The sequence below is a fragment of the Nesoenas mayeri genome, assembly GCF_963082525.1.
Source record: "Nesoenas mayeri genome assembly, chromosome: 2".
Taxonomy (NCBI): domain Eukaryota; kingdom Metazoa; phylum Chordata; class Aves; order Columbiformes; family Columbidae; genus Nesoenas; species Nesoenas mayeri.
The window spans coordinates 155,133,505-155,149,041 of NC_137543.1; the positions used below are offsets into that span (position 1 = coordinate 155,133,505).

Sequence of the window (15,537 nt, forward strand, 5' to 3'; positions counted from 1 at the left end):
GACGTGCACTGAGGCAGCCTGCTAATCTTATTTATTAATTTTTGCCTCTTTCACAGAGGCATCTGTTCCTCTTGCTGACAAATGTACCATTCTGCCAAGAAAGTTTTTGAAAAAAAAAAAGAAAGAAACAACAGCGTGTAATTGATGTTATCCCAAGAAAGCGCGATCTCCACCCCTCTCTGCTCCAAGCCCTTCAGGTAAAAGGAAAAAAAAAAATCTTTCAAGAATTTGTTGCCTTTTTGAGGGTTAAAACATCAGAAGACAAGCTTGTCTCGCCTTGGCCAATCAGCTCTCGGCCCTGGCAGCTATAATATAGAACTAAAGGCAGACTCCTCTCACAAGCGTCTTGCTTTGCTACCATTAAAATCAGACCCTTTTTTTGTCTCTCGATTGCTGTCTCCCGACCAAACTCCGATGTGTTCCGTTATCAGCGACCTCACGCCTGCCATTCCAGCACCTGTCTTGCTAGGGATCGGTGGATAGTATAACGATTCAGAAAGCAGACAAGGACATAGGAGGAGAGAGAGCTGTAGAGAGACAGCCAGGGATAGGCACAGAGAGCTTTGAAGTAATTGGATTCAATGGACGAAATGCTGCTGTTGACAAGAATTCTCTTGGTGGGCTTCATCTGCGCTCTTTTAGTCTCCTCTGGGCTGACTTGTGGACCAGGCAGGGGCATTGGAAAAAGGAGACACCCCAAAAAGCTGACCCCTTTAGCCTATAAGCAGTTTATTCCCAATGTGGCAGAGAAGACCTTAGGGGCCAGTGGAAGATATGAAGGGAAGATCACAAGAAACTCCGAGAGATTTAAAGAACTAACCCCAAATTACAACCCTGACATTATTTTTAAGGATGAAGAGAACACGGGAGCTGACAGACTGATGACTCAGGTAGAGCCACAGAGATACCTGTATTTGTGTTTGTTAACCTCTCTGAGCAATCCTAAAGGACGCATCTGTCTTAGTATTTTTGAAAGCCCCCCCCTTTCCCTCTCCCCCTCCTTCCCCCGCCCCTCCAAACTCGGCTAGTTTCCCCCATTGAATGTAAATACCATCTATCCAGACAAGTTAGCAGGGGCTGGAGCTTGAGCTATGTAGATATTTGGTGGGGGAATCTGTGTGATACTTTCAGTCATTACTGTGCCATGGCGTTCCCTGTAACTTGGTTGGAGATTGCTGTTTGCATTTGTCCCCAAGGATGCACTTTGATCAAACGAATTGCATACAGCTCAGAGGACCCCAAGTGTATAGTGACCGCCAGGCCACTCACTCATTATTACAAACGCAGTCCTCGGTTGCTACGCCTGCTGACTTGATTTTTTTTTTCCATGATTTATTTATTTTTTTTCTTAATTTCATTTTAGAATTCATTATTATTATTATTTTTCCTCGCGAGCATATTCTAAATTTAGTAAGCATGCTGTCGTGCACTCACAAAAGGCAGCTGAAGCCGGATCGACCATTCCTCCCCTGATTCCGTATTATATAGCTCGTATTGCAATACCATCATTTGCAATTGTGCCCATCAGAGCGTAAATATATTGATATTTCTTTAAGGATGCTCGCCACCAATGCTCTGGTACTTCCATAGGGGAGGGACTTGCAACTTATCGGCATTGCATCACCTTCTGTTTTAAAAAATCTGATGGCACAAGGTTTACAACTGGGTAAATATTGGATCTCGGGTGGAATCAGATTGCGGAACCATTTTATGCAAAAAAAAAGAAAGAAAGAAAGAAAGAAAGAAAGCGAGAGAGACAGAACCTCTCCGAGAGTCACCTCATAATTATTATTCATGCTCAACAGAGAGCTCGGTGAAGTCAATTGCTCTGCCAATCCCGGAGTTTCTGAAACTACATGCAATCTAGACACTGGCAATGGGTTTCCTCCAAATATAGGTCAACAGCGCTTTTTTAATATTAATACATTTAAGCCCCACCTTCAGTGCTAGAACAGGACTCGCCTGGAAGGACTAGGCGGGGAGTGGACGTGGGGTAAGGGGGTGAGGGGTGGAATTTCCCAAACTCTCCCGGTTCCTCGGCCTGATTTTCCGCACGTTTGCCAGGTCTCCCGTGGCGAGGGACCGGCGGCCGCCACCATCTCCTCCCGACCACCTTAAATCGCACCGTACCTCCGAGCGCGGCGGCGCGCCTCTGCCCGCCCGCCGCTGCCCCGCGCAGGGATGCGGAGCGCTGCGGAGCGGCTGTGGGTCCCCTCCGGGGCGCGGCCCGCTCAGCGCCCTTCTTGCGCACCCGCGGTTCCTCCGCCCTGGCTGCCGCCGGTGCGAGGCGTGCGGCGAGTCAGCCGCATCTCTCGCATTTTCAGCTCCACTTACTCCCCTCGCGTATCGATCGCGGCGGCTCGGGTTTCGCCCTTCCCTCCGCAGCCCGGCGGCGGCGGCGGCTCCACGGGAGACAGGCTCCCGGCGGGGCTCGGCGCATCCCTCCCTGCGCGGCTGCGCCGGTGCGTGTGCGCGGCGGAGCGGGGCGAGGGGGGCAGCGGGGAGCCTGCCGGAGAGGTGGGCTGCGGGCCGGGGCGGTGTGCGGGCTGACCCCGGCCCCGTGGCTCTCTCTCGGGGCACGCCGCGCCGGCTACGCGGCTGGCAGCTCTCGCTGCATTAGCTGGCAGCATCTGAACTCCTGACCTTCTGTCAACTTCCCTCAGACGAACGAAACGAAAACAAATACTTTTCTTTTTTTCTTTTTTTTTTTTTTTTTCTCCTTCAGTGCTTATTGCTGTGCCTTAGACACAAAGGAGGGAGGTGGGCTGAGGGCAGCGGAGACGTGGAGGCCGCAAGGCCGGGTACCCGGCGGCGAAGAGGGGAGTGAGGTGGGGGACCGAGCCGGGCTCCGGCACCCCTCGGCGAGGAAAGGAGTGGGGAAACGGAGTGGGGCTGGGGAGGGGGCGGAGGGGCTGCCCTTGCCTACCCTCCCCAGTGCATGACCGGGTTCGCAGCGCCCCGAGGTGCCGACCTGCCGCCGGCCTCCCTGCCTTGGTTTTCCGTCCTTCCCTCCCTGAGCCAGCAACCTCTAGTTAAATCCCAGCTTTTAAAGCCCTGCTTTGCGAGCCCTTCAACCATGGAGAGATCTTCCCTGAGCAGTATCGTTAAACTTGCCGAATAGTTGCCGAATGCATTAGCCGCTAGTTAATATTAACTCCAGAAGGGGGGAAAAAACGCAAACAGAGGTAGGTAAGTCAGGTTCTCAACTTTGCAGGTGACAACAGCAGTTTGCTGAAGGTTCTCCCCTTCCTCCTCTCCCTCCCCCCCACCCCAGCCATTGGCTGGATCCGGGGGAGAGATAAGGAGGCCAGGTCAGTATGATAAAGCTGGAATTTGTATGAAATAAAATGGCAATCTCGGGTAATGCAGGCACACAACTGGGGCGTGATGTGAGGAATTTAGAGATCAACTTGGCATTTAGGAAGCCCACCAGGTTGTTTACACTGACAGGTACCTGTTAAGTGTTTCCTTCAAGCAATTCATTTGTGAAGAGATTAGGAGCTGGCAGGAGAGGGCTTGTTGAACAACTTTGCCTCCACACAAAGCGTCAGTGGAGGCAGCCCTGCTGAGCTTCACGGTGGCTGAACAGAATTGGGCTTGATTTGTGGCACACGACCCAATGAATTAATAAATAGTCTGGGCTTCACGGCTTTTGACTCTCACAATCCAGCTCAGGCAGTATAAAAGAGAGGGAAGTCCTTTAGGAGGTCGTTTCTTCTTCTTTATTTCGCCTGAAGCCGGGAGCTGATGGTGGCAGGGCCGGAGCAGCAAAGAGCCCCTGGGCGCTGCCCGCACCGCTGCCCGTCCTTCGGCGCCCGGGACGGGACATCGCCGTGTCGCGCACGTCTGTCGCCTTATCAGTAGCCGAGACGTTTGATCCTTCGCCCTCTTCCCCCTGTAAATCAATGGAGGAGCGTATCCATCCTCTCAGGTGTGCGAGGGCCAGGGGAGGAAAAAATAAATCAACTTCCTTGTGCTGCTGGGCTTTGCTGCTGGGAACAGTGCCGAAAACCAAACACCCGGCGCTTTCCATAAAACGGTAGGCCAGAGAGTACAAAGTGAGCTCACGATTGCGTTTTATATCTCTCAGGGACCCGTGTGTTGGTGGAATTGCTTTTTATGGTTGTTCATAGACACACGCAAAGTTTCTTCTTGAGTAACGTTGTTGCGTCCCTTAAAAGTACCGCCGTCGGGAAAAATGGAGAGGCTTTACCTTTCTGGGAGCAGTGAAGGAGGCCTTTGAGGTCTGTTACTTGGCATGCTGGGAGCAAACTGGGGAGAGTGGTGCTGCAGAAGGCCAAGCATCCCAGTCAGGCCAGCAAAAGTGAGGGAAGAGCAGCTTACTGCATCCCGCTGTGGCTTTAATCCGCATAGATATTTACATCGAATGAGCCACATCGTGTATATTCACGAGTTATTTTCCTCTCAAAAAGGGTGGAAAAGAGTTGGCAACGTGTGTGTTTCCAACCCTATACCTTCGGCCAAGTGCTTTTCAATGCTTTCGGTGCTGATTTCCTATTTCGAGGAGGCTGAGAGTCCTTTACCTCTGCGGCTGGCACGTCTGTTCTCCCTCTTGGCTAAAATAGGAATCCCCCCCAAACTTTGAGGATTTCATGTAGAAATCGCCCCCCTTCCATGAAGGGCTGTAGCCACTCTTCACCTCCCTCCTTCCCATCCTTTCCCCATTATTTGCTCGGTCCCCGCAGGCCCCCCGGTCCTGCCGGGCCCGGTTCAGCCCCGGGGAAGGCCGGCGGCTCCGGAGGGGTGATGGAAAACCCTCTAGTGCTTCCCACAAGGAGCTGGAAAACGTTTCACTCCACACAAAGGGTCTCTTAGCTTGAATAGCATCCCGGCTTCACTTAACTTCCCTTCTTGGCCCTCCCTTGCTTTTCATCTTCCCACTAAGAGCTATATTATTGTATGGATTTGTTCGGCTTTGTAGGTGAGCGCCGATGTATGTTTGAAGCGGAGGGAATGCTCCCAGCCCATGCTGCTTTGAGGGCTCTAATGAGTGATGGGAGAAGAGAGAAAAAAAAAACAAAACAAAAACCACCACAAAACCAAACTCAAACCACCCCTCCCTCCCGCACATAAAGGCTGTTAACATGTATTGAGACCCCTTTCAACACAGAATTAAGCTGAAAAGACCCGGAGAGACATTCCGGGGGGGAATCCGTGACTCCAAGATATACGGCGAGTGTTTGTTCTCGGCAAAAACTTTGCTCTCGGGAAGGGGACAGGGCACTTAGCGGCAGGAATTTGCTCCGTGCAGGTGGCTTTGAACTGACACACACCCCAGCGCCAGCGATGGGGCCGGGGGGTCCCCCTGCCCCTGCGGCAGGTGCTGGGGGAGGGGGTGGCTCTGTCCCGGTTGGTCTTCGTGGTGTTTCACCCCCTCTTCCTCTCTGGTCCCCAAGTTTCACTCGCCTCCTCACCTGCCTCCCCGTCCCTCCCTGGCACGGAGGAGAGGTTGCTCAGCCCTGGCTCGGCCCATCGCTGTTCGGGGCAAGGGGCGGGGGACACACACCACTAACACCGATTTGCCTGGGCAAGGAAGGCAGGATGCCTCCCTGGGGGGGAAGGAGGGTGAAGGGGGGGCTACCCCTGGCTGCAGCACCCCCAGCAATGGGCCTTTCCCCATGTGCCCGTATCCTCGCAGCGCTGCAAGGACAAGCTGAACGCCCTGGCGATCTCGGTGATGAACCAGTGGCCCGGGGTGAAGCTGCGAGTGACCGAGGGCTGGGACGAGGATGGTCACCACTCCGAGGAGTCCCTGCACTACGAGGGCCGCGCCGTGGACATCACCACTTCGGACCGGGACCGCAGCAAGTACGGCATGCTGGCCCGCCTGGCCGTCGAGGCCGGCTTCGACTGGGTCTACTACGAGTCCAAGGCGCACATCCACTGTTCCGTCAAAGCAGGTAAGGCGGGGAGACTGTTCAGAGAGGACACATCGGGATGGGGGGGGGGGAGGGGACACCCCCGGGACACGGCTCAGCTCCCCCCAAGCCTTCTCCGCCCTGTCTGTTGCCCCCTGAGCTCCCTCCTCCGCGGCCCCGCAGGGTTCCCGTCAGCCCCGTCGGGGCTGCCCGCGGATGCGGAGCAGAGCCCCCTGAGGGGGCAGCCTGCCTCCCCCCCGCCTCTTAACGACCCCGCCAGCGCGGGGAGGGGGAAAGTAAGGAAAAGGGAGGAAAAGAAGGGGGAAAACAACAAGAAAAATCCCAGCCAGCTGCAGCATTTTTTTTTGGCAGCGTTTTATTTGGGTGATTTGCTTGCCCAGCCTTCCCAGGAGCGCTGCGCCGCAGCCACACACCCTTCTGCTCCCCTCGAAGGATTTGATGCTTTCCCCATCCCAAGAGCATGTTCAACACAAACACTAGTGGCCGTCTCCAGCCGCCGCGCTGGCTGCACGCCTTACTCGCGATCGCTAATCTCCGAGTGGGAGCCGGCCAGGAAAATAAATAAGTAACGTGGTCCCCTGCCTCCTTCAGCGGCAGCCTCTAGGAAATTCCCAGATAGGGATACACGTACGTATAATATTGTTCCCTCCCCTGTGCTTACAACGCCACACACTGTCTCAACCCGGGAACAGCCTGCGAGAAATCGCCGACTCGCCGAGTTCATTTTTTGACACTTGGCACTACTTTGGGGAGCAAAACGGTTGGCAAGTGCCAGCCCACCCCCCGCCGCCTCCCTCCGCCCCGCCGTATGGCAGCTCAAGTGCCTTTTAACAGCATCCTCTAGCTCAGCAGCCCGATGGAAGTGTCAAGAAACACTTGGTTGCAAAATAAAATAATGGGCTTTATTTAAATATAGCCGTTTGCTTCTAAATAAGCAGCCCCTCGGCAGGGAAACCAGCCTGGCCTCGCCATGCCTGTCTGCAAAAGGGGCTTATCCCCCAGCTCCAGCCCAAAGCTCCCCAGGGGCTGAGCCGGGGTAGCACCTCTCCTGGCCCACTCAGGCTTTGTCCTGAGAGACTGCTATTGCTTTTGTTCAGCTCCCCACTCCTTCCTAGCCAAAAAGAGGCCCTGCAAAGCTATCAGCCCTCTGGTGATATGAAACATCCCTTTCAATAGTGAAGATGGGCTTTAGAGTGTAAGGTGTCCAATTGTGGTGTGTGGTGACCTCAGCCCAAGTGCACCCCTTAATCCACCCCTATGGGTATTTCATAGGAGAGGAGTAACCCCAAGCTGCTCATTGAGATTCGGCACACACGGACTTGGGGGCGATATTTGGAGGGTGTCAGGCAGGGTCGTGTGACTGTACTAGATGGGCTGCAAGGGAGCAGGCTTGAATTCCACCCGCTCAGCCTGATTTCAAACTGTCCAAACCTCATTTCATGAGAGAGCATCTTATGAGAAGATTAAACCCCATAATACCAGGCAGGAAGATTCTTTATCTAGATCTCTGTTTGCAAAAAGTATGATCCCAGAGACTGGAATGCAAAGAAGAGTTCCCCCAAGGCCTGAATTATTGTAACCAGGACAGAGGAGGGAGAGGCAGGGGTGGTAAAAGGGACATTGATAATGCGCTACAGAAAGTATTTAGAGCAAGCTTCTACATTTAAAATTCAAATACACATCTTGAGTGCCTTGGAAAAGTGGCTCTGCTGTGCAAATAGTGCTTGGAAGGTCCTGGGTTTTTTGGAGAGTATGTGTGTGAATTGGCACATAGGGTTTCTGCACCTGAACAAATAGGGAGGGGGAGAAAAGGGGGGGAAGAAGCTGGGAAAAAAATGGAAGTGTCCTCTCTTCCAAGAGTGTCTGCATTTATTACATGAATCAGAATGACAATGCTGATCCTTTATTGGATTTTAATTAGAGAACCCAAACAAGCACTGCTCAAAGCAGCGGATTTTCACACCTCTGCCAATTCACTGGCATGTTTGTAGAGCTGCTACACTACTAGATCTATTCATCAAGTCCCTGAATATGCAAACAAAGCTCAAGCCAGACCTTTACCGCCGGCTTGTAGGAAGGTGTAGCTTGCTAGCAGAGGGCTCCACATAAAGCACATAGCTTGTTTGTTGCCATGTCCTCCCTGAAGAGGCCTTGGAGATCTCACTACTTCATTTCTGAAGGAGAAGTGATAAAGTCGTTAGCAAATCAATAACAGTCTAATTTTTGCCCTTCCTGTCCTTCCTGAGAAAGTCATTAGGAGACACTCCGTGGGTTTATTTAAATCCTGAGAGCTTCAGTAGCAGCCGCAGAGGCAAAATATAAAATCTGACCACTTTTAGGAAATAAATCACCAGGACTTTCAACTGATATAGGGAGCAACTGAGAGAAACCAGGCAAGGGAGGGATGAAGAATGTCAATAGCTGTAGCAAAGACACTTTTTTTCTGTGACATACCGTGACATTGGCTACAACCCAATCTATAGAAAATCAGAGCTTTTAGGAACATCTCAGCATCCCTTGGTTAAGTCAGAGACCAGCCTGGAACAGGGCAGAGCTCCTCTCCCACTGCCCTGCACGTGACTGAGCTTCCAGAAAGGGATTTGCAAGAGAGACTCCAAGTTTCATTGCTATTTCTGCTTTATTTAAACCTGCAATTATTCCTTGTGGGAACACTGGAAAACAACAACAGTGACAACAGCATTTAGTAGCTAAACTCTGAGTAACCGTGAAAGCTGAAGGAGGTGAAGGAGGGATGTGCTTGGGTCTGGAACAGGTGTGGGGTTGCCCAGGGACCATGTGCCCCAGGATGGAGAACAGCATTTTCCTTCCAGTGGGATGGAAGGGATCAAAGAGATTTTTGTTAGTTTGTTTGTTTCTTTGATTGTTTTTTCTGAAAGAGAAATGAACCAGAGAAGTGGAAGTGCCAGACAGGCTTGTTATAGAGGACGACATGGGCCCCAGCAGCTGTTATATTGAGGAGAAGGGCAGAGAGGGCTGGGGGGCAGCATGGGGTCACACACAGGCCGATGGAGGGGAGGGCTCAGGAAATCTGGGCTCTTGCTTTCCAGTGGGGTGATGTGCAAGTCCGTGTGCTCTTCAAGCCAAAGTCTCCCCTTGCTCTTTGCTGCCCTAGATGGGATCCTTGAGTAAGAGCAGCATGGCGACCTTGAGCATTGAGAGCATGGATGCTCACATAGAGGAGGAAAAACCTTATTCCAGCAAACTCACTCGGCTTGGAAAGCCTGCAAGTTATCTGATATCAGGTGTCAGGCACAGGGAAAACAGTATCCAAGTGGGAAGCTCTTCTAGACTAAATTGGTTCTGGAACAGCTTTTTCAGGGGAAATATTTTGGCCCATTTCCATAATGAGACATGGGATCCCTGTAACTCCTAACGCAAAGGGAGATGCACCAGCTCAAATCTGGCAGGAGGGAGACTCTCATTTGACCCGAGTACAAACAGGGCAAGTTGATAGATGACAATGGAGAAATTTTGGTGGGAAATGAGGCTGCATCCTGCACCCATGCTTCTTGGGCAGGTCAGGGCAGCTGGAGAAGTGGCACATGTACCCATGCCCCTGTACCCCCATGCCCCAGCCCGGTGGGTGCCCTGTCTAACCCCCCTGTGCCTTTCTTCTTGCACAGAAAACTCAGTGGCGGCCAAATCGGGAGGCTGCTTCCCTGGCTCAGCCACGGTGCACCTGGAGCACGGTGGCACCAAGCTGGTGAAGGACCTGAGCCCCGGGGACCGCGTGCTGGCAGCCGACGCGGAGGGACGGTTGCTCTACAGCGACTTCCTCACCTTCCTCGACCGGGAGGACGGCTCCCACAAGCTCTTCTATGCCATTGAGACGCGGCAACCCCGGGCCCGGCTGCTGCTGACGGCCGCCCACCTTCTCTTCGTGGCCCCCCAACACAACGAGTCGCAGGAGGGGACCCCCAGCAGCCAGGCGCTCTTCGCCAGCCGCGTCCGGCCGGGCCAGCAGGTCTATGTGTTGGGCGAGGGCGGGCGGCAGCTCCTGCCGGCAGCCGTGCACAGCGTCTCGCTGCAGGAGGAGGATTCGGGGGCCTACGCTCCCCTCACCGCCCAGGGCACCATCCTCATCAACCGGGTGCTTGCTTCTTGCTACGCCGTCATCGAGGAGCACAGCTGGGCACATTGGGCCTTCGCTCCCTTCCGCCTGCTCCAGGGGATGCTGGACGCCCTGTGCCCCTCCGGCGGGGGGACCCTGGTGGGTGCCCCCACCACCCCTGGCATCCACTGGTACTCTCGCCTCCTCTACCGCATCGGCAGCTGGGTGCTGGATAGTGACTCTCTGCACCCGCTGGGCATGGTGGTACCATCCAGCTGAGAGCATCCTGAGCCATCCCGGCTGCCCGCCAACCGCTGAGGGAGAGACAGAGACCCAGAGAGAGAGAAAGGAGGAATAAATGGAAAAGAAAGAAAAACCTAAAAGAAAAAAAAAGAAAAGAAAAACCTAAAAGAAAAAAAAAGGAAAAAAACCCCATATTTTTAAAAGAAAGCACGGATTAAGACTTAAAAAATAATAATAATAAAATAATAATAATTAAGTAGGACAGTCCAAAGTAGACTTTAAGGGAAACAAAGACCCCAGGAAGTTCTGTTCTGTTTAGTTTATAAATATATATATATTTTTATTTGTTCCTTTGTTTTGTTCATTGTTTTATTTTTTTTTCCTCCTCTCCTGGATATTTATTTCTTTGGTATTTTGAATAGATGTTTTAAAAGATATGAACCGGACCTTCAAGAGCCTTAAATAGTTTCTTTGATAATTTATTATCATGTGAACTGTACTCACAGGGGAAAAAATTATTTTGTGAGGCCAAGCAAAACTGCGCAGAGTCTATTTTTCTACATGTCATGTGTGTCCTGACTTTCAGAAAGCAAAATTCTGTACTTTCCCATCTCTCCATTACATTGCTCCTTCATTTCAGCAAGTCTAAAAACCAAGCAAAGAAACACACAAAAAAGACAAACTTCATGGGGGTCCGTAAATTATATTTTTATACACAGAATTGTAAATTAGATTTTTTTGAGAGATCAATACTTAACTGAATCACATTTCGTTTTTTGAAATAGTGTAAAATATGAGAATATATTATTTTAATTTAAATAGTTTCAAATGTAACGTCATTTCCTGTATTGTTTTCCATGCTTTGCTTTGTAAAAACACCATTTGGCCACGTTCATGGAAGTCAAGACTGTTACACAAACGTTTTATTTGCAAAAACCGTAAGAAACTTTGTTATTTTTAACTTCAAAAAATTTATTAGAAAATAATATTTTTTAAAAAGCGCACATGGCGGCAATTCTGTGACGATGGAGACGGTAGTTTGTACAGAGGGGAGAAAAGGATGTTTTGCATTAATAAATTGAGAAATAACTGCTGTAAATTTACTAAAATGTATTTTTTGAATATTTTGTAATAGTTTTAATAGTTTTATAGAAATAAAATGTGCCATGCACAGTCTGGTTAGTATATAATAACTAAGAGTTCCTGGTGCATCCCATTTTTTTGTTTTGTTTTGGTTTTGCTTGTTGGTTTAGGAAACATGATGCCTAAAGGAGTGCCCGATATTTTATTTTGATGTGTTGCTGATACCTTTTAATTCTGGTACTTTAATTAAGGAAATGAATCCATCACATCCGTGCGTAACCTGGAATCTCTTGTACTAACAGTAGAACCTCACTTATTTGCACAAGCGACCAGGACACGTGGTTTCCCTTCACGGGAGCTCCAGCTCCTCGTCCACTCTCAGGTGATGTTCTCCCCAGCTTTGTGTCCACCTCCTGGTCCAGTCTGGAGACCACAGATATCTCTTAAAATTTATTTCTGAGGGTGTTAAGTTTACCCTTTGAAGCATGTAAATCTGAAGGCAAGCAGCTGCCTTCACCTCTCAGTGGTGCCAGGATTTTAATTGGCTTTTATTTGAGTGCCTGGAAGATGGAAATCTGGAGGAGTGACATTGACTTTGGTGAATTATCCAGGATTTGTGTGGCTGATGCTGGAAGAATGAGCTGGCCACCTTGCCTGAGTAAAGATGTGGGGCTTGGGACCACCAAGAGAAGAACAAAACATCCTTTGCAAAACAAACAATCAAAAAAGGATAAAAATGTGTTCATTTATTCTGAGAGATGTTCCTTAGCTCAGAGTCCATCCTGAGCCATCGATGAGTGAACGTCTTGGAGATGTGTTTCAGGAGACGCGTGGTGGGGCTAGTGCTGCATCTCCCACCCGTTCCCAGCTCCAAGCCCTGCCGAGGTGTTTGTCCTCGTCGGGTGCTGATGAGTGAGGTTCTGCTGCACTGGGTGCTCCTCCCCGAAGGGTTTTCAGGATCCCTTTAAAAATTTTGCAAAACATTGTGTGTGCGTGTGTGTGCGCATCTGTGACAGGACCATGTCGAAAGGGAGCTTTCCTTGAATGTCTTCTCACTTTTTCTTCGGTTTTCATTACTCACCAGTCTAGGATGTTCATCCATCAGGCAGCCTTTTGCTCCAGAGATGCAGCCACGTCCTCTGCTGGGATGGACGGCAGCTCCAGGTGGCTTCTCAGGATGTCCCTGCCTGGGGCCACCTTCAGAGAGCATAGACCATGGTCTTCCACACTCAAAGCCTGGGAGCCTCCAGAGCAGTGTCAGGAGTTGGTGGCTGAGCTCCGGGTATGAGCACCCCCATGTCAATCCCTAACAGATGGATGTGGTCTCTCCTTCCCAGCAGCTTCTAGTCCAGGACCACCTCCGTCCTATGGAGCTCAGTCATGGACAGGGTGATGAGACTTCGCTGAGACTGCTGGTGTGCTGCAGTGCCCATGTAGACCACTGGGATGGGAATTGAGCCACCTCAATGGTCATCAGCTGTGGGGCATCGTGGGGGAATGTGAACTGTCCAGTGGGTGCCAGGGAGCCTCTGCCCACCCGGCTCGGACTCTGCCACCTCTGTGTCTTTGGGGTCTGCTGGTGCATTGGGGACTGCAAATGCATCTGTTTTGCGGCATGTAAAAATGTGATTGCAGAACAAATTATTCTCTGCTGTAAGAGTTCAGCCTTTGTACAGCCGTGCCTCGGCATCTGAGCTCTCTTACCTCGGTCTTTGAAGGGCAGCTGGCATTTTTTAGAGCATTTATGGTCAAAAACCAACCATGTCAGAGCCTCCTTCTCCAGAGGTCAGGCACTGGAGGTGTTTAGGCATGGCAGTGATCAAATTTTAAGCTGTTGGCTTGGGGGCTTCAGTCTAAATAGTAATTGAGATGAATAAGAGCCATTAGACCGGAGCCCGAGCTTGTGTTAGGGTAGGGTACGTGCCCTAATGGGGACCATATCAGACATCGCTGAGTTTAATCTTCACAGAAAGGCCAAGATGAGCTCAGAGCTTTGTGGTGTGAGAGAAGCTGAGATGCTGTCTTTTACTAGGACCAACCTGTTTTGTCAAGCAAAGAAATGCCATGCTGTGTTCTCCATCACACGTATGTCTAGTGATTATATGCCTCCTTCTCACCGTATATTTATTACATTTCCTTCTCCGGCACCTCACGTCCGGATCAGTCCTTCGTGTTATGCGTTACAAGTGCTTCGTTAGATGAACCGATCCAACCTATAGCTACAGCTCTCGTATGAAGGATGTACTGTCATAACACTGTGCAAAACGTCTAGGAGGTATCACCGTCCATTTGCAGGGTCTGAGTATGGCAATAGTTTGTATGAAATGTACACATAGTGGTGGCTACAGAATAGTTTATGACTAAATACATATCTATTACTGTTAAAATAATGTATAAGAATGTACTTGAAGCTATTACCCTTGTGCTCTGTTGTCTGAATAATTAAAGAAATTACAGAGACTTCCTGAAATGTCTGTTATGTGATGACATTCTTATCGCACATGCTCATCTCTCTGTTTTTTCCCCTGATGACACTGAAATGGGGTGTGGGGACCCTGGTGCTTGGTTCAGTGGGATTTGGCATGGGGCCTTACAAACATGGCAGGAATTTCGCCTGTGCTATTTCATGTGGTGGTGGCAACCTCCCTCTTCTCTCACTCAGAGCCACGTAGATAGTCTGTCATTTACCTGAGAAATACTGCGTGGCTCTGCAAAGCCACGTCATTTGACAGGGTGCTCTGGGGACACAGAGATGCCCTGAAGGTTGGCCCATCAGTGCCTCCTTCCCATCCTCCCCCATCCAAACCAATGTGAGAAGTGACCCTAATGAGACTAGGGCTAGTTCATGTTTATCTGATGGGTCTTTCATGCAGTGCCCCAATGCCCAGACACCACATAAACTGAGGGGAAGCTTGGATACCCCAGTGAAAAAAGATCATGTCCACTGTGTAATTAAAATCCAAGCTGAGCACTGGATCAAATCAGGTCTTTCACATCCAGGTAGCCATGCCATGTCATTGTTGGCAGCCCTTTGTACCTTCACATGTGAAAATTTGCTTAGCTATATCTTTTCAGATATATATATGCACATGTATGAATACATATATAATCTTACTATCCCTACATTAAGAGCTCAGCGTATCCTACCAGGCTATAAATGTGTTTACTTTGGCCCTCCTGAGCGTTTCACATCACACGAGGTTGAGCAGGTGATGTAAATCAACCCAGTTGGGTGATAATTGGGCAGTGGTTTTGTAGCTCTGGTACAACATCTATTTCAATTACAGGGGGAAGGAAATCAGAAAGAGTATTTTATTTTACTCATTACTGCAAGCCATAAGGGACCACTAGATTTCCTAAGCTTTTGAAATTCTCTCTTCAGCAGTTTCTGCCTTAAAAATAGTGCAAGCTTCACTTAAAAAAAGGTCAGTTTTACATGTACAGAACATTTCAGAGCTTTCAATGGAGCAGTGCTAATGCCTACACAGGCTGAAAGGGAAAAAATAATCTTTAAAAAGTGCATCTTTACAAGTGAGGGGATTGTGTCAGACTTTGATGGGAGCAGGGTGGGGCCCATAGGCACTGTTTATGCTGAGATTGTTAAATATAATTTTTAATACTTTGCATTTGGGGTGTTTAGGCTTATATATTTAAATTATTTTGATTTTCAGGACTGAAAAGGAACAAGCAAATCCAGGAAATATGAGTTTAATAATCCTGCCCTGGTTCCAATAAAATCTAGAGTGGCATCCAGACCTGATCTGGGTGCACAGGGAGTTGTGCTGTTACCTTAAATCCCAGTGCAGGACCCTGTATAATTTCTTTTCCTTCCATTTTTAGGTAAGAGCAAGCCAGCTCTTTGGACACATATTGTTGCAAATCAGGAGTGAGACCACAAGGTCAGGAAATCTGTTTGGGGTAAAAATATTTGTTTTGATGTCCTGTGACCTAAATGTGAAATAAATATTAGATTTGCTCAGTTTGGTGTAAACAAATGTCCGTTCATATTACCGAGGAGGAGAGGTGACAAGGGATGCTCTGTGTGGCGTGACCGCGGAGGGTCCCTTGGCCACCAAACTCGCATCTGGCTGCTGCCCAAGGGCAGGAGGGCTTGGATGAGGGTTGGGTGAACCGCGATGCTGTGGGACACCGTGTGCTTTGTGTGGCTCTGCCAAGCTCACTCAGCTCTGGGAATGACACAGGGACCTCATCCTCTCCTGGGCAGCTCATCCCATAACT

The 15,537-nt window shown here is 49.9% G+C and overlaps 1 protein-coding gene across 1 annotated transcript; it reads left to right on the forward strand.

The window, feature by feature from the left end:
- Positions 1-581: 581 nt before the first annotated feature.
- On the forward strand, positions 582-10,828 carry SHH (sonic hedgehog signaling molecule; the record flags this gene model as incomplete). The annotated part of the gene is made up of 3 exons (XM_080339115.1): positions 582-890; positions 5,660-5,921; positions 9,545-10,828. The coding sequence occupies 3 exons, from the start codon at positions 582-584 to the stop codon at positions 10,249-10,251; spliced, it is 1,278 nt and encodes a 425-aa protein (XP_080195241.1). The 3' UTR covers positions 10,252-10,828.
- Positions 10,829-15,537: the final 4,709 nt, after the last annotated feature.